Genomic DNA, 20,196 nt, shown 5'->3' on the forward strand with positions numbered 1-20,196 from the left:
TATCACTCGCTCAATAATTTAGAATATGTTTAATAGCGGCTCTGCTTCCAGACCTGAAGCCTTGGCTCCAGACCACACAACAGCAATTACTGCAAAATATAGTGCAACAAATTCCATTACATTTCATGTTGCCTCATAACTAGAAATGAGTTAGAAACTTCTTCTAACAATCAGTCTGTTCTACAGCAAACTTCCAGTGAAGCAAGGCCTCAACCTTATCAAATATTGAGGATAAGATTGTTAGCTCTTCAGGCCAGGGCATGATTATCTTTTTTCATTACTTAAAGATGATGTATTGCCCATAAACATGTAAAAAAAATCACTGCTACCGATCTGGTGCTTCCTGTTCCTACTTCCTGTTTCCTCTTGAAATACAGGAAATGACCCCTCAGCCAATCATGTGAGAGAGGTCATCACTGAGACAAGTGGCTGGCTAAATGGTCATATCCTGTTTTGTTGAAAGAGACAAGAAAGTAGAGACTAGAGATGAGTGGATCCAGCGTTAGTGTTCAGGTTCGGGGGGTTTGCCCATGTGACCCGGACATTGTAATGCATTGGTGGGTGAACAGTGAATCCGGCAAATTGATGTCCCTAGTCATGGCTATGATTGGCCAAACCCGAACGTCCGGTCTGTTCATCTCTAGTCTCTACTTTTTTGTCTCTCGACAAAACAGGAAGTGACCATTTATCCTGCCCAATCTTAGCCATGGGGCATTAATTTGACAGATTGGCTGTTGAGCCAGCAAATCAACAATGTTTCAGGGTTGCACGGCCATATCTGAACCCCAAGCCTTAAGGTCAGATCCGTTCATCTTTAGTAGAGACCAGTTGGCGACAAACTTGGCCAAAAATTTGATAAAATTTCTTAAAGCAGCCGCTCAATAATTAAAAAACACAATTTGAATTGAAGTATTTGTAAGAATTTCTTATCTCTAGCCTGACTTCAAGGGAATTTCCATTTTTGCAGTATCTCATTATTATAAAGTGACCCTGAGAAGGGAAGATTTTCCTGCATTTGGGAATCCATTTAGATTGGTTCCCCATACACGTAGGACACAAAAATACATTAGGAACCCATTGCTGCAAACTGTGTAAAAAAAAAATGTTAATATCAGTTTTTCCCGGTATTGCTCTCTATGTTAAGTCAGGAATTGCCGATTGTGTAAAGAGGCGTCTACGCCCTGGCCGGCTGTATTTACTATAGTCTCCGCCAAAAAACCAGTGGAGACTACATATGAAATCTGCGTACACTAGGAGGCCTGAGCCCTTCAGTAAATACAGTGTGCGGCATGCCGGCAGGGGGGAAATTAAGAATGGTGCTCAATACGCCAGTCTTAATAAACTCTCCACCACGTGTCCATCAAAAGCCTATGGGGGCGGATCTTTCTAGGCTTGTACTGGAGTACAACCCTCATAAAGTCACAATTCCAGGTTCAAGGCCAAATGTCTTTACCCCCTTACGTCACCTCCATGGAAAGCGAAGGGGCATGTAATGGGTTATGCTGGGCAGAGTGTGTGCCGCTGCACTAGCTATAGCCTGGGCCAGTTCCTAGTGCATGTTATAGTGAAAGTCTACGGGCAGAACATGGCCAGCACCTGACCACAAAGTCTTCTTTATAAAGGTGGTGAAAGCAAAGAAGCGGGGGTTAACAACAAGAGTTGGCACACAACTCAACTCTACTAATGGTCGCGGATCGCACTTTTGTTGTATTTTATGACGTTTTCGGCATTTGCTTTGGTTTTCATGCAACAGAAATGGTTGGGCGGGCCGTTAGACGATCCGACTGATTCGGACTGAGCGCGGGATTTACTTTCAAATTATGTCGCAAGACCAAACACTTACATGCACCGGGAAGAAGAAGGCGAACTCCGTTGGACCTGAGCGACACATGCAGGATATCGGTCGCATAATCGTAGTGAATCGCGGAAGAGTGTATTGCGGTCGAACAATGCACTTTCGGGGAACGCGTCAGGATGGGTAAGTAAATGTGCCCCAATACATGAGCATTTGAGAAGGATCTATTCACATTTTTTGTTTAATCAGACCTCAAAAAAATACTAAACCATGTTCTAGTGTACATAATTTTTCATGGATAGCTCTGGTCTATGAGTAAAAATTAAAAACTCGGTTGTAAGAACCATTATATTGGCCAATTTAAGGGTGTGAAAGTTGGGTACAAGAATGTCCTAGGCCAAGACGATTTATGACATTATATATGGTCCAGAAGAGTAATAAAAAAAGAAATTTACATCGGTTTTTGACCAATAAAGATGAGCTGGGCCTTACCATGTACTGGCTGGTGAAGCCTCAGTAGAGTACGATTGTCACACAGAGAGACCATAGATATAGAAGAGAGATGTATTTACTTGACGTGTGACTTGTAATTAGATAATTCCACTGAAGCCTTTTACAATCAATTTCCTTAAAGCAGAATGAGAAGACATCGGAGCAGAAAGAAGCATAAAACGGCGCTCCTAGCCTACGTCCAGTTATCTCCATGTGAGCGCTAATGGGTATAAATGCCAGCGGTAGGCATATAAGGATGTAAACACTCAAACCCACACACGCCTATGATATAAAAACCGGAGCTAAATGAGCCTACGGGAAAGGACGGCAGGTGAAATGAAACCACTTTGTTCTCAATATTTCCCCGGCACAAAGCCTTTAATTACAAAGCGAGGCGTGCTCCCTGCAGAGACACCGGGATTACCAGGAAAATGATGATATTTGCACAAAATCCCTCCCTGAATTTCAATCCTTCCGCGCATTCCATGGCCACGGGGGAGAAGAGTCAAAAACGTCACCCTTGCTCCATTCAGTTTTTCTGCTGCGGTGGGTTTTCTGCCTTCGAGATATGGACAACGAATTTTCTAATATTTGGTAGGTGTCACCACTCGAAATATCATTCGACTTATCTCTCCTGCCTGAAGATTGGGCTAAGTACTGACCCCCCGGTGTGGGAGACATTCCAGAAGATTAGAAATAGTATTCTCTTTAGATCCTTTAATAATAATCCCATACTCAGTCTCCGAAATGTCCAAAACTTTAGATGTATTATATGGTATATCCAATTACTAAAGGTTAATATAAATCGTATCCAAAAATAATCTCATCATTAGACATGGATTTTGTTGAGGATTTCATCCTTTTTGGCCAATTATATTGAAACAAAGACGGTAATTCTAAGACTTTGTAGCGTTGGAGTCACTGCTTAAGATATTTCTCCATCACATGAAGCAAAGTGTAACTTCAATGGATTTGTTGAGTAAAAGGGGGTGTAAAAGTAAAAGTTTTACAATCAAAAGTTTGATTGTGATTCCCTATCTACAGGATAGGTGATCTCATCAGTGAGGGTCCGACTTACAGATCATGAGATTGTACGCCCACCGATTACAAGGACAGGGTTCGGGTCCCACTAATTTTTTGAGTTTTTTGTAGTTCCATTAATTAGTGGAAGCCTGTTCTCGTGATCGGTGGAGGTCCCAGTGTTCAGATTGGATTGGGTACTCAGACTGGGTTGTTGGGTCTCCAAAGTGACTGTTCCCCATATGAATGAGTGAGCACTAAAAGGGAACCTGTTTGTTAAACTGACCCATACTAACAAGCTGACAGTGCTAAAATTTGCTATTATACAGTGCTACAACCAACTATCCATATATTGTTCCTTCCCATGCCTGTAAAGTTCCACATTCCATTCAGAAAGTTAACTTACAGGTATGGGAAGATGTACGAGTAGGAAAGATTTTGCCCCCCTCTATGCGTGAGGCACTAATCGTTAACTTACCACCTACGTAAAGGACCCCATGTGAGTCTGACCATTGTCCTTTATTGCAGCAGAGTGTGGCATATTTATGTTCTCCCAGCTCAGATGAGCCTCAGCTACCTTATTCCCCCCTCCCTCAAGAGATAGGCACTGGCTGAATAAGTTTCACTCAAGAAAACACCTGAGGGAGCGGAGAAAGAGGGAGAGGATTTCACTTCAGCAAGTCACACAAATCCAAATGCCAGCATTTGTGAGGGGGGGGGGGGGATTGGGGTAACAGAGCAGACTTGACTGAAGAGAAAGCAATCAGGAAGCTGGAGATGCAACTAAGCAGGAAGAACATGAATATGAATAGATGGTGAGTCAACAGTCATAGGGAGGAACAATATAGGGATAGTTGTACTGCTGAAGGGCAGTTTAGTTTAGTTAGTGTGAGTTAGTTTAACTGTCAGACCTAAGTACTGTGTCTGGCGAACGTCCAAACTATATACTAGTGACAGTATATAGAAAATTTATAAAATGTTATGAGTATTTTAAAGGTCCCCCTTGAATAAAATAATACATTAATTAATTAAATAAATTAATAAAATTAAAGATATTATAGCTAAAAACGCAAAGGTTTCTCCTTTGGGGCACAAATGTCACAGCAGAAGTCATTTTAACCAGTTTGGCTGCCTGTAACGGTTGCATTCACTCACTCCTTGTGGAAGCAGCTATATAATGGATTATTAAACAGTATTGAATATATAACAGAAGATCAGACACTAGCTGTACAGAGTGGGGTGGCGCAGGATTAGAAAAAAAATGGCTACCCAAAATACTTGGTATCTTGTATTGCAGCTGAGCTCTATTGTAAAGGTCTGAGCTGCAATACCACAAACAACCAGTAACAGGTGTGGCGCTGTTTTGGGAGCAATCTTATTTCTAAGGTGCATTTTTGGAGCTGAAGCCTCGATGGGTGGCTTCAAGCTGAATAGACCCATTATATTAAAATATCCAGCGTGCAAACCTGTTGCTAAATTAGTAGAGCAGTATATAACTTTTTACAGCTTTTCATTACAATGTTAGTCACAGACAAGGAGAAAATTGTGATTATAACACATATACATTATGTCCTTTACTATATACTCCAATTTTGTGTCCTGCAAGGACACAAAGACTACAACCCCCATCCTGCTAGGATCCTGGTGTCTGGAGAGCTATACGTTGCACATAGTTTACCATATATGATACCTATGTAAAAAAAAAAATTCTCCATTTTTTCGCATTAACTGTTCTATGTGTTAAGTAACTGTGCGCTAACCCTGACCAGGCTTCCCGCTGTACGCCAAATTTGTAAGTACGCCTCCCTACGCTCGGGCTCAGCCCCCCCGTGGCTCCGATGGCACAATTACACTCCGGGTGGGCATCCAGCTTTAAGATAAAGTTCTATCTAAAATAAATGTAGTCCACGGCCCGGCGTAACCTCGGCATTGTTCTCCCTACAGCTCCCGCAGAGCGATAATCCCATTCCTGCTGCTTTCTTTCCACACCATAAGGAAGCTCCCCTCTGTTCCCATTCCGTCTAGAACGTCTGGTTTCCATGGTTACTTACAATAGTAAAGTTCATGACTTTGAGGATCCAGATGGTCATGGCGAGGTTCACCAGGATGAGTATCATGAGGAGCAGAACGAAGAAATACAGACACCGCTTCCTCCAGCCGTATATCCCCACCTTGTAGACGTGGGGTCCTTCAGCGCTGGAGAGCGTACTCCTGTGAGCATACTGTTCCTGAGGCATCTGTAACAGAAACGTAACGAGAGTCAGGCACATTGGGAACGTTACATGGGAAATCTCTTCTCTCTGTCCCCGGCATTACCACAATGCATTGCAAGGAGCGTAGAAAGGAGGACTGCTCCCAGGCGCGTCTTATTCAATATGTAATGGCTTCTCAGCAGGTTATACTTATCTATGGAAATGCATTGTCATAGCGGCCGGGGGCAACTACCTACCTCCTACTGTCATCACATCACTGTCTGCAAATATAAAACAGAGCTGAGGTTGTCATTCGACTTCTTATATCTCATGTAATAATAAAATGTCAAGCCGCTGTGCCCAATATTATGCCCCCATGACATAGCCCACCCTAGTGCTAACTCCAATGTCAAATAAATCCCATTACATGGCGCTACTGCATGCAGACATTACATCCAAACTCAGTCCTCCAATATCAGTACCACAGTGGTGATGGTGCGAGGCTATGGCCTGTGTTGGTATACATATACACAGAGGTGATGGTGCGAGGCTATGGCCTGTGTTGGTATACATATACAGGCAGTCCCCGGGTTACATACAAGATAGGGTCTGGAGGTTTGTTCTTAAGTTGAATTTGTATGTAAGTCGAAACTGTATATTTTATAATGGAAGTTCTAGACAATTTTTTTTCTTTTGCCCCAGTGACAATTGGAGTTTCAAAATTTTTGGTGTAATTGGACCAAGAATTATCAATAAAGCTTCATTACAGGCATCTTACAGCTGATCATTGCAGTCTGGGACTATAGTAAAGCATCCAGAGAGCTTCACCAGAGGTCACAGAGGGCAGAGGGGTCCGTCTGTAACTATGGGTTGTCTGTAAGTCGGGTGTCCTTAAGTAGGGGACCGCCTGTACACAGAGGTGATGGTGCGAGGCTATGGCCTGTGTTGGTATACATATACACAGTGGAGATGGTGCGAGGCTATGGCCTGTGTTGGTATACATATACACAGTGGTGATGGTGCGAGGCTATGGCCTGTGTTGGTATACATATACACAGTGGAGATGGTGCGAGGCTATGGCCTGTGTTGGTATACATATACACAGAGGTGATGGTGCGAGGCTATGGCCTGTGTTGGTATACATATACACAGAGGTGATGGTGCGAGGCTATGGCCTGTGTTGGTATACATATACACAGAGGTGATGGTGCGAGGCTATGGCCTGTGTTGGTATACATATACACAGAGGTGATGGTGCGAGGCTATGGCCTGTGTTGGTATACATATACACAGAGGTGATGGTGCGAGGCTATGGCCTGTGTTGGTATACATATACACAGTGGTGATGGTGCGAGGCTATGGTCTGTGTTGGTATACATATACACAGTGGAGATGGTGCGAGGCTATGGCCTGTGTTGGTATACATATACACGGTGGAGATGGTGCGAGGCTATGGCCTGTGTTGGTATACATATACACAGAGGTGATGGTGCGAGGCTATGGCCTGTGTTGGTATACATATACACAGAGGAGATGGTGCGAGGCTATGGCCTGTGTTGGTATACATATACACAGTGGAGATGGTGCGAGGCTATGGCCTGTGTTGGTATACATATACACAGAGGAGATGGTGCGAGGCTATGGCCTGTGTTGGTATACATATACACAGTGGAGATGGTGCGAGGCTATGGCCTGTGTTGGTATACATATACACAGTGGAGATGGTGCGAGGCTATGGCCTGTGTTGGTATACATATACACAGAGGTGATGGTGCGAGGCTATGGCCTGTGTTGGTATACATATACACAGTGGAGATGGTGCGAGGCTATGGCCTGTGTTGGTATACATATACACAGTGGAGATGGTGCGAGGCTATGGCCTGTGTTGGTATACATATACACAGTGGAGATGGTGCGAGGCTATGGCCTGTGTTGGTATACATATACACAGTGGTGATGGTGCGAGGCTATGGCCTGTGTTGGTATACATATACACAGAGGTGATGGTGCGAGAACCCACTATAGTTCCCATAGTCCACCTCACCCATACCACATCTTATCTGACTATCCAGAACATTTCTACTGTATTACCAGTATAAAAATCCACCACAACCATCCATTGTGCCCCATGTCTGTAATAGAAGACACCAGTCAAAACAATAGTGTCCCATGTACAGTGCCCACTTTAGTTCTCATAGTCAACCTCAAACATACCTATACCGCTTCTAATATCACTACCCCTTAACATTTCTACTCAAGGCCCCTCACTACCATCCATAGTGCCCCCACTACAGAGTCCCTCTTAATTCCCTTATATTGTTGCCAGTTCTCATGCTGTCCCCTAATCATGAAGGTCACAGTGACCTCATTTTCCTTTCCTAATCATAAAATTCAGTGTCAGGGGTGTAACTGCAGGGGTTGCAGCCACAGCAGCTGCTACGGGGCCTGCAGTGTGAGGGGGCCTGGCCACCTGACCTGCCATACTAAAGAATGGAGGATGTGCACTGTTACATATTATGCTGCAAGAAGTCAGATCTTTAGCCTGTGACCCTGCCTGGGATAAGGAGACTCTTGGACTGGGAGTACATAAATATGTGTATATGTTTGGGTGTTTATATGTTATGTGTATTTACTATATATGTTTGTCTATTTGATATGTATATGCTCATTATCTGTGTCTATATGTGATGTGTCTGCTGCATGTGTGTATATGTGATGTGTATATACTATATATGTGTGTATATATGATGTGTCAATCCTGCATGTGTGTATATGGTATATGGTATGCATATACTGTATGTGCGTATATATGCCGGTATATTGTAGTGTATATGTGATGTGTATATGCTGTAGGTGTGTGTATTTGATGTGTATATAAGTATATAAATGTGATTGTATAATCATGTGTATATTTCTAAGTTAAAAATGGGCCCCAATTAAAAGTCTGCTATGGGGCCCAACCTCTCCTAGTTACACCCCTGATCAGTTTATATGGGCCCTGAGTGTTTATTTTTGTCACAAGCCTTGACTATACAATATTTCTATCAAGGCCATCTTTGGTCTCCTGATATCTCACTCTGGACAACCCACAAGTGAGCCGCAAGTGACCCTTAGAGAATAACTATATTCAAGAACTTCTTGTGTGTCCATGGAAACGGTCTGCGGTGCGGACAATACGTATTTTTTTGGAATCCGTCAATCACTGAAATTTTCTTTTAGCAATGTACAGTAATTAATAGGGAATGTGTCCCCTGCTATAATATTATTACTATGGAATGAGCCTGTATGTATATGAGGGAGTCAGCTGATTATATTCTATGTATAGTCAGTTTACAGGGATGTGGTCACCACAGGGTCACCTATTTTATAATCCAAGTTTTTATGATAAATATATTTTTATAGACTATTTGATTATTTGTATTAAAGGAAATCTACCATTTGATTTGATGCATCATGAAGCAAATATGCCTCGAGAATGCTATAGCTACACTGATGCAGGATCATATCTTGCTTAATCTCTGAGCTGAGTAGTTTTGCTGAAAAAACTATTATAAAATTATGATAATGAAGCTCTGTCACTTCTATGGCTGGTTCAGCCTCCCCTCCTTTATTTATATAGCGCACACAGATTATGCAGCGCTGCACAGAACTTGCCAAATTGGTCCCTGTCCCCAATGGGGATCACAATCTAATCAACCTACCAGTATGTTTTGGAGTGTGGGAGGAAACTGGATGACCCGGGGAAAACCCACGCAAACACAGAGCAGATGTTGATCCTGGGACTTGAACCCAGGTCCCCAGCCCTGCAAGGCTGTAATGCTAACCACTGAGCCACCGTGCCACCCTAAAAAAAAAAAATCCATTCGGCACCCAAAGCGTGTATAAATACTATTTTCATTATTCCATAAAAAATGTGCAAATGCACAGTAAAAACACTTTAAAACATATTAACGTATAAATACATTTTTCTTTCCTTTGTAATGTGTTTATGTAGGCAGCCAGCCTGGCCTAGCTTTCCCAAGGTCCTGAATGTTATTATTGTTTTTCAGCAAAAACACTCAACTCAGGGATTAACCAAGATATAATCCTGCATCAGTGTAGCTACAGCAGTCTCAAGGTATGTTTGCTTCATAATGCATCAAATCAAATGGTAGGTTTCCTTTAAGTAAAAAAGTATTATGTCCTGCTATTCTCACTTTGACCACTAGGCTTAATAATAAACTGATACTTGGTTATTTAATAGGGGTTCATCATTACATCCCTTCTGACAATAGATGATGTCACAGCTTATCTCCTCCCCTTCCTGTACAATGTCCTCTATATAGATAACACTGACCAATCATTACATCACTACTGACAATAGATGATGTCACAGCTTATCTCCTCCCCCTCCCTGTACAATGACCTCTATATAGATAACACTGACCCATCATTACATTACTACTGACAATAGATAATGTCACTGCTTATCCCCTCCTCCCTGTACAATGACCTCTATATAGATAACACTGACCCATCATTACATCACTACTGACAATAGATGATGTCACAGCTTATCTCCTTCCCTCCCTGTACAATGACCTCTATATAAATAACCATGGCCCATCATTACATCACTACTGACAATAGATGATGTCACAGCTTATCTCCTCCTACTTCCTGTACAATGACCTCTATATAAATAACACTGACCCATCATTACATCACTACTGACAATAGATGATGTCACAGCTTATCTCCTCCCCCTCCCTGTACAATGACCACTATATAGATAACACTGACCCATCATTACATCACTACTGACAATAGATGATGTCACAGCTTATCTCCTCCCCCTCCCTGTACAATGACCTCTATATAGATAACACTGACCCATCATTACATCACTATTGACAATAGATGATGTCACAGCTTATCTCCTCCCCCTCCCTGTACAATGACCACTATATAGATAACACTGACCCATCATTACATCACTACTGACAATAGATGATGTCACAGCTTATCTCCTCCCCCTCCATGTACAATGACCTCTATATAGATAACACTGACCCATCATTACATCATTACTGACAATAGATAATGTCACTGCTTATCCCCTCCTCCCTGTACAATGACCTCTATATAGATAACACTGACCCATCATTACATCACTAATGACAATAGATGTCACAGCTTATCTCCTCCCACCCTGTACAATGACCTCTATATAGATAACACTGACCCATCACTACATCACTACTGACAATAGATGATGTCACAGCTTATCCCCTCCCCTCCCTTTACAATGACCTCTATATAGATAACACTGACCCATCATTACATCACTACTGACAATAGATGATGTCACAGCTTATCTCCTCCCCCTCCCTGTACAATGTCCTCTATATAGATAACACTGACCCATCATTACATCACTACTGACAATAGATGATGTCACATCTTATCTCCTCCCCCTCCCTGTACAATGTTCTCTATATAGATAACACTGACCCATCATTACATCACTACTGACAATTGATGATGTCACAGCTTATCTCCTCCCCCTCCCTGTACAATGACCACTATATAGATAATACTGACCCATCATTACATCACTACTGACAATAGATGATGTCACAGCTTATCTCCTCCCCCTCCCTGTACAATGACCTCTATATAGATAACACTGACCCATCATTACCTCACTACTGACAATAGATGATGTCACAGCTTATCTCCTCCCCCTCCCTGTACAATGACCTCTATATAGATAACACTGACCCATCATTACATCACTACTGACAATAGATGATGTCACAGCTTATCTCCTCCCCCTCCCTGTACAATGACCTCTATATAGATAACACTGACCCATCACTACTGACAATAGATGATGTCACTGTTGCACATGTTTTGCTATTCAGTTTTCTCAAATCAGAAATGTCTTCTCTAATTGGACTTAAACTTTCAGATGATAGTTTTAGACCTGGCAATTTGGCTGTGTGACATTTGCAATCAAGTCAATGCGAACAACAATTAAAGGGGTTGTTTGTAAATCCACCAGGGTCCACCTTATACACAGCTTCTCCCAATCATTGGTGGATCTTGAAGTCTGTGCCAGGCTCCCGAGTATAATGTATGGTTTATGGTACTAGTTTTCTCACATGGGTAAGAGACACCTTATGGGCCCCCTAGGCCTATTGGGTCCAGTTGAGACAGAATCAAGTTATGCCCCTGGTCCCAATGTAACCCTGTTTTATATCAATACCAAATTGTGTGAGTAGCATTATGTTAGCCCCTTTAAGGATCCTTCATGACAGCAGGAAAAAAGGAGCCTTGGTGGTTAACACAGGGTTAAAGCCTATGGAAATCCCCTAAGCAAAGGGCATCGGAAAGTTTAACACTGATGAATGTAGCTTAGTGTTCTGTCATCGAAGAGAACACAAATTACGGATATGACCCTGAACATCAGAACAAGGAACCCTACGACATTAAAAACCACAAGTCACCTCGGGGAACATTTATTATTCCAAGGACGAGATTCCGGATTGTTCCGATCCCATGATGCAACTCTGTGACTAATAAACAATTAAGTGCCATTAAATGTTTAATGGCGGGTTCCGTGGTGTAGACTATGAATTTCCGCTTTCTTAAATTCCATTTGCTAATGTCATGACAACACATTGTAGTTTTATGCAACTTAATAATGGAGAATACAAAGCCCAAACTGACTGCTACTACCCACAGCCACCAGGAGAAGAGGGTATAAATAAAATACTTCATTGTATCAATAATAAAGCGGGTGAGGATCAGGCTGCGGTGTAAAGATGAACCCGTGAGGATGACTGCGAATGTGCGATGCAGTAATATAAGCGCGGTATATCGACATAAAGACGGTTTCCAGACAGGAGCTCAAACTTAGCTCTGTATTTTTACAGTGCCCCAAAAATTCTTCAAAATTTCATTGTACCGTATTTTTCGGACTATAAGGCGCACAAAAAATCCTTAGATTTTTTCAAAAATCAAAGGTGCGCCTTATAGTCCAGTGCGCCTTATATATGAACCATACTTACAGACAACAGCTGCCTTGAACTGTGCACAGGTCTGCCACCTGCTGGTCATTCATCCTTATAATCCGGTGCGCCTTATAATCCGGTGCGACTTATATATGAACCTAGACATTTAAGCCGGCATTTATTGATGGTGCGCCTTATAATCCGATGCGCCTTATACTCCGGAAAATATGGTACTTGTAAAGATGACTTCCCTCTACTCGAACATAGATGGAATCCAATTCTGACGGAGCCGGATGGCCTTGCCGGTGCTTTAGCGCTTGTTCCTTCTTCAACATAAAAGGTCTTGCTGATCTCTTAGTGCTTGTCCCTTTTTTCAGGGGTGGATTAAGACTGTCCTGGGCCCTGGGCTGTATGAATATTATAGCCTCTACAAATCTGGAATCACTTCCTACATCTTGGGAATTGGAGGATCCGTCACTTCTGCCTGCTATCAATCTGCGGTTTCAATACCTTTGGAGGACCTTGAGTTTAATTTATACCTCATCCAAGGGAAGCTTATTGGTAAAGGTATGACTTCTGGGAATCCCACCGATGACAAGAAGAGGACCCTAGCAATTCGAAAGAACGGTTTTCCGGTTCTCACTAATGGGTCATGCAGCTGATCCCAGCAATTTCCAACACTTCCATGCTCGTCCTGCTGCTCCATAAATTCATGGGAGCAAGACCCGATTCCCTGGATCCCATGGGAACAAGACCTTGAGAGGTCCTGAATTGGCTCTTGTGTACATGTGTATCAAGACCAGGAACAGATGCAAAAGGATTGGCTGGGTAAAGATTCTCAGAATAAAATTTGGTAGTTGGTTTGGACACCCATGGGCCCCCTAGAATTCTTGGGCCCCAGGCTACCACCCAAACGGCCAACACCATTATCCACTACTAACTACTTCAACATAAAGGGCTTTGCCAATGCTTTAGTGCTTGTTCCTAATCCAACATATAGCCTACCGGTCCTGAAGTAGCCGAGTACTACGCCAAATTATCTCAGGCAGTGTCCTAAAGAATGAATATGGCAGCAAAGGGTACAAAGACCACATTCTCGCGAACCATCTTTTCATTCCCACCATATAGTCCATTGTACCTTGAAGAAGTTGTACCAAATCTTTAAGTAATATGGGATAAGAAGCTGATTGGTGAGGTTCTGACTCCTGGAACCTCCACCTATCACATGAACAGGGAACAATCCAGGTTGTTTTCATATATTTGAAAAGGACACATGGAGGAGCGGTTTCCTAAGGGAGGGGGGGGGGGCTGCTCCTCTATAGCCACTCCCATGGGACAAGGGCCTAGTCACACAGCACATGGCATTGATAGGTACTATATAACATATGTTTTTTTTCTGTAAAACCAATTTTTTATACAAAAACTCTTTGGCAGTGTTTGTACTGTGCTCTGTGGGGACAGGTGGAGTGCTAAAACCTGGTGACAGGTTCCCTTTAATGGGGGAGGGGAGGTCCTGAGCAGAACTTAACTTATATTACATATGTCAGAGCAGTATTGGGAGTCACACACCAGAAGTTGCAGAGGCTGCATTCAGTCGCTGCTTTATCAATGCAACTGAAGTGCAGCGGTGAGGGGCTTCTCCTGATTGCAGATACAGTGGGTCCACTACTTAAGAACACTCGACTTACATACGACCCCTAGTTACAAACGGACCTCTGGATATTGGTAATTTATTCTACTTTAGTCCTAGGCTACAATGATCAGCAGTAACAGTTATCACAGGTGTCTGTAATTAAGATTTATTGCTAATCCTGGTTCTTATGAGAATCCAACATTTTTAAAATCCAATTGTCACAGAGACCAAAAAAGTTCTGGCTGGGGGTACAATGATAAAATATACAGTTCCGGGTTACATACAAATTCAACTTAAGAACAAACCTATAGACCCTATCTTGTATGTAACCCGGGGACTGCCTGTACGCTTAAGCATAAATGCACACAATTGGGAATGAGCACCATTGGGGAGAATTATCAGAAGTGTCTGAGAGCAGGACTTGTCTAGTTGCCCTTGGCAACCAATCAGAGCTCAGCTTTCATTTCCCCACAGCTGCTTATAAAATTAAAACTGAGTTCTGATTAGTTTCCATGGGCAACTAGAACAGTCTCACCTCAGACACTTCTGATAAATCTCCCCCTATGTGTTTGGCATTGTTTACCAGCAAAACACTTGCTGCTTCTCCCCACTTGCAAGTGTTTATGTCTAAACATATCTGCGATTGTGCCATATCCCACTGTAAACTTTGAGCAGAAAATCTTCTGCATATACAGATCATCTGCGTCTATCCTAAATCTTTGTCTGTAGTCGACTGCTTCCTCATTGTCCTTAAGTGGACGCCGTCAATGACTTCATCATCCATAGACAAACTCCAACAAGGATTCTTGGGCCTACCAAAAAAAGTCAATCCTGAAAACCTTCTCCACCAATACAGAATGGCCCACCAAAACAGCGCAGTGTGTACCATGTGCAGTTCACGTGTGTAGTCTGCAGGGGGCGGCAGATTCACAAATTGTGGTGCATGTTCTCCATGAATGTGACGTGCCCTGCACCTCTCCGGCAGAGCACACCATTTTTCTTGGTGCACCTATAACATAGGATGTACATGATAAATGTGTCTGTGCGCACGTCTATGTGCAGAATTTTGTATAGAGCAGCCGCGACACAAATGTGTCGAGGACACTTCGTGAATACATGTGTACGCAAGTATACTTGTACTACAAAGAACATGCAAAGTACACAGAAAACTGCCCCAGGGGCACATTTGTACATATCCACAATATACTTGGATATAGCTATCATTCTTAGGTGATTTATGGACACCATAGTGACAAGTAGTTGGGGATTGTCTTGTATAGGGTCGGCTCCAGGTTTCAGTAGGCCCCTGGGTGACAGAGCCTCAGTAGGCCCCCTTTGCAGTGAACTCACATGTAGGCATTAAACATTTTTCAACTAAAACTTGTGTTCCCCTAAAATATTCCCCAGTTTATCATCCCAAAAAGCCCCCTTTAGCCCTATGCATTCCTTATGAACAGCCCTATGTGGCCCCCCCCCCCCAGCAGCTCTGGGCCCCAGGACTTGCCCGGATATGCCCAGTGCTGGCTCTGACCCTGGTCTTGTACCCTGTTAGGCCAGTTTACCCTGTCCAGCTCTTATACAATCTGTTTATCCCAGACGATCCCTTTAAACTTCTAATTCTGGTTTCTATGAGCTATGAAGTATATCCTGAATATATAGACACCTTACCTTTTAATATCCAGACATAAAGAAGCCCCTCGCCACCAACATAGCAGGGAGATAGACGAGGCTCCAAGGACTTGAGAGCACCCAGTCACCAGGCCGGAGCTCAGATGCCTGCACTGTCTCCGTCTCACATTTTCCAGTCACAAACTTGCAGCCAAGACCCTGCCCAGCCCCTAAGAATTTCCTGGACTGCTCGCTACCTCTTCTCTATAGAAGCCTCGCGCCTCACTATTACATACAGACTCTGCCAGGATCTGAGCGGCTCCCGCTCTCTGCTCACTGAAATAAAGTAGGGAACACATGTTTTACATTACTGAGCTTCCCCTTCTTCCTCCTGAATACCCCCAGGGCCTGAGATAATGATATATAACATAGGAATAAACAGACCAGAAACAAAAGCGCCAGGCGGCGTGCGCCAGCATGTCACATTATCACGGGATATCTACACCCCAAACAGTTATTCCAACTAAAAATAAAATCACAGCCACGTATGGGTCATGTCTGATTTATTTACTGCGGCTTATACACTGCAAAAATAGCACTACAGGGGGTGATGTGCTAAATTAGTGCTATGGCCTGTATATTATCAGAATTGGCTGGGCTCAAGGGCTACAGCTAATGGTTTATTTGCATAAAGTGTGTGAAGGTTTTCGTGGACGCTTACACGAACCTTGCTTCAAGTTTCCAAGGCTCTTTCATAATGCAAGGAGTCCCTGCATCCCTCCTAAGATTACTACACCACACAGAAGAAGAATGGTGCGGTAAATCGGGGGACTCCTTGCATCATGTATAACCATAATGCTTGGACTCCCTCATTCATTATTGAGGGAGTCATGAACTGAATACCATCCTGTGAAGGAGTCCGAATCTGCAGTAATTATGTCCTCTGTTATCCTGGGTTAAAGGGGGGTGGACAAAGTTTGCTTGATAACATTCTGATCAGTGGGGGTCTTACTGCTGGTAAGGCCACCAATCACAAAATTCTCACAAAATGATGAAGCAGCAGGTTGAGCACGCATACTGTCACTGCATTCAATACTAGAGGAACATCAGAAATTCGTGACAATCATGTGACAATCCAATGGAATTAGGTGGAGTGGCACTACTTGTGCTAGACATGTGCTCCATCAACTCGGAAGACCTATTCCTGTGATCAGCAGGAGTCCATTCTTGTGATTGGTGGGGGTCTGACTGCTGGTACAACCCCTTAAAGTCTATTCAAGACCCCTTAACTCTATCTTTTTCTCCCTACCTTAAAGTTTATGTTCAGAAAGTTCCATACATATAGGGGCACAGTTATTTACCTGGTCCTGACGCGATCCCTGATCCGGACTGTCCGACAAGTATGTAAGTAAGTCCGGCGCAATTCACCAAGATCGTGCGCCCGATATCCTGCATGTGTCGCTTCCCCACTCAGGTCCGCCAGAGTTCACCATCTTCTTCCGAGTGCATGTAAGTGCATTGTCTTGCAACACAATTTGAAACTTAAATCCCGCTCTGAGTCTAAATCAGTCGGGTTGTCCGTGCCCCCCAATTTGTGTTGCATGAAAGTCGGCGCAATTGCGGCAAAATCTGATCGCGTGCGCCAAAATCCCCTGTGAAATGCGGCGCAAATCGGAAGTATTCAGGAAACCCGACGGAAATGCGGTCCACGGACCAGGATTAACCAAATACATATTCGGACCGTCATACGTTTTTTTTTTGCAAGGTTGCCATCCATTGTAAAACTAGGTAAAATCTCCTGTAGAAGGAATAATACTCTAATGTCCACCATATTGGATATCACAAAAAAAATGTAACTATTTTGATATGTGAGGCTGAAGACATTGGAAGTTTTGGTCTATAATTCTAGGACGTGTATCATGGAAATCCGCGAGGCGATGCTGGACAATTAGGAAGTGGCGCTGTCACCTGCCTGATCTTCTGCGCTCCGCTGCTCATTACCTGCAATGAGGAGGTAAATACCAATGTATGGAGAAGGCTTTGTGGCTGCTTGACATGATGAGTCTTTCAAGGGAAGCGGCTTTTATTCTGTAGTGTGTTAAGTTATAACCAGTTTTATCATCTCTTTCCTTTATGAATAGCAGACGGCTTTTTAAAGGGAGACATAAAGTGAGTTGATGCCCTTTAAAAGTGCCCAGAATCTCGTCACCATCATTAAATTTTGATCTATGGCCTTAAAATCCAATTGGTAATAAGAAAATCAGCCAGTATGATTAAGCACATAGGGTCCGTCCCAGAATGCAGTGTGACACTCAATCAAGACCATCAGAGTCAGTGGTGACAGTTTAAGAAATGACAATGAGCAAGTTTGTTGGGACTGTGGTAGTCACGCGTGTGCTGAGGGAGTCTACCAGATGTCAGGCTCTAGGGGTAGGGGACCCACTGGACCACCCCAGACAATGACGTAAGCCGGCACTTGGCACCGGAGTCTAAGTGGTACCCGGTTTTCACTAGAGCTAGGTTGTTCCACAGGTGTGACTTTTTCCGCAGTGGTGGCCAAGCCGAGGTACAGAATCGTCAGACAAACTTGTGGTCGGGGACAGGCAGGAGGTTGAGACAGGAGCACAGGATCAATGTCAGGAACAAAGCAGGAGGTCAGGGCAGGCAGAACAGGATCAGAGTCAAATGCAGAACCAGGGTCACAAAGGGAATTCGGAAACACAGCAAATGCATAGGACAGTTTTCTCAAAGGCTCTATGCACTAAGATCCGACAGGGAATGCTGGGAGAATCCGGCTTTTATGCACTTCCAGGGGACGGCCAACAGCAATCAGTGGTGCGATCGCCCATTAAATCTTTGAGTGCCTACGTGCACGTTGGGATGCTGGAGCCAGGACGAGATCGGGGATGGGTAAGTGGCGAGTGGCGCGAGCATGGCGCCATTGGGCAGCGAGGGGCATGAGTGAGCCCATGACCCGCCATAAGGGTCGTGGGAGCACCCGTGACACCAGACTGAGAGGGCAGGTAGGGGGAGAAAGAAGAACCCAAATTCAAGTGCAGAGTTACAAAAATTGTGATGATAAAGAAAGCCCAAATGGGTTAGGTTACTCACGTTGTGATCGAGGAATATAGGCAAAGAATGAGATCTGATGTAAGGCCGGAGCCTAAGTTTTCAACAGGCAAATATTTCAAAGGTATACAGGAACACAAGGTCCAAAGAACTCGATAAAGTGGATGAATGCATTATACACAGCGCATTTCAGACCGTGATTGAGCCTTTGTCAATTATCTGAAGACTTAAGTAGTGAGCCGAAATGCATTGGGGGTCATTTACTAAGGGCCCGATTCGCGTTATCCCGACGTGTTACCCGAATATTTCCGATTTGCGTCGGCATGCACACGACGGAAATCGGGGGGTGTGGCCGAACAAAAACCCGACAGATTCGGAAAACCCGCCGCATTTAAAAACAAAAAAGTGTTCTTAAAGTGGGTGATTGTGGCCAGGTAGAGGTGGACAAGGGTAGCGAGCAGTTGGTCTACCATTTCCAAGCACCACATAGTAGCCACTTGGATATTGTTTATTTTATTATAACCTGCCCTATCGCGGCCACCAATGGGTTTTTGTATACCCTTGGATAACCCCTTTAATCATATCCTACAACGGAGGAGAGCATGAGGATCTAATATGGCGGTGTAAACCTTTCCCAACAGATTGATTCCAAAATGTCAAAGTTTTTGTAGGAACCTGTTGTAGTTGCCTTCTGATTTGTTCCTTTCAAAGAAACAAATTAAACCATGAAACAGATAATATAATATCATAGTAATTATTTTTTTTATATTAAAACAAAGTCTAAATACTTTTCAGGATGCACAAAAACCTAATGTAATTTACTACAGTTGAGTTGAATCGAGGCAAGAATAAAAAAAAATAAAAATAAAAATCTCATTATAAAAGAAATACGCACGACCTCCCTGAACTGTATACAAACATTATCATAACATAAAAGTGCTGCCTAATATTGGGTTAGTCTTACATTACAGCTGCTCAGGTTTGCAGCGGGAAATGAGATGGAAATCAGGATAATAAAGTTAATTATAAAATTTGCAAACAGTATTGTTTTAACAGTAAATTTGATATCTTTAGCTCGGTTTGGGCTTTTCTCACACAATGCTCTGCTGATATCTGCATTAACGCGTAGATTACACCACCAGAATCAGACCCTATTGTGCGGTGATAAGATAGACAAAACCCCAAAGACATGAACAATCTTCTTAGCCTGATGTCACCGAATCTTTTCCAGGTTGCCTATTGTTCCCTTTCGATAATATAAGTCTATTGCCAACCAAATCTCTCCAAGGAAAGGCCTGTAGTTTGCACAATGCCCATGACATGCGTGCTGCAGCATAGGGGGCAGTCCGAAACCTCTCATGTGCATTTTCCTATAGCCTTCTAATAGTC

At 43.2% G+C, this 20,196-nt stretch overlaps 1 protein-coding gene across 6 annotated transcripts in view; it reads right to left on the reverse strand.

The window, feature by feature from the left end:
• SGCD (sarcoglycan delta) overlaps positions 1-20,196 on the reverse strand; it is a 454,320-nt gene that overhangs the window by 152,702 nt on the left and 281,422 nt on the right. For 5 of the 6 annotated variants that reach the window (XM_072145505.1, XM_072145506.1, XM_072145503.1 and 2 more), the window contains exon 4: positions 5,359-5,544. In XM_072145505.1, the coding sequence (XP_072001606.1) occupies positions 5,359-5,544 (186 nt within the window). Of the gene's footprint in view, positions 1-5,358; positions 5,545-15,798; positions 15,997-20,196 lie in introns of those variants that run through there. The other variant, XM_072145508.1, reaches the window with a different exon arrangement.

Source organism: Engystomops pustulosus, chromosome 4, assembly GCF_040894005.1.
Source record: "Engystomops pustulosus chromosome 4, aEngPut4.maternal, whole genome shotgun sequence".
In the NCBI taxonomy this organism is placed as follows: Eukaryota; Metazoa; Chordata; class Amphibia; order Anura; family Leptodactylidae; genus Engystomops; species Engystomops pustulosus.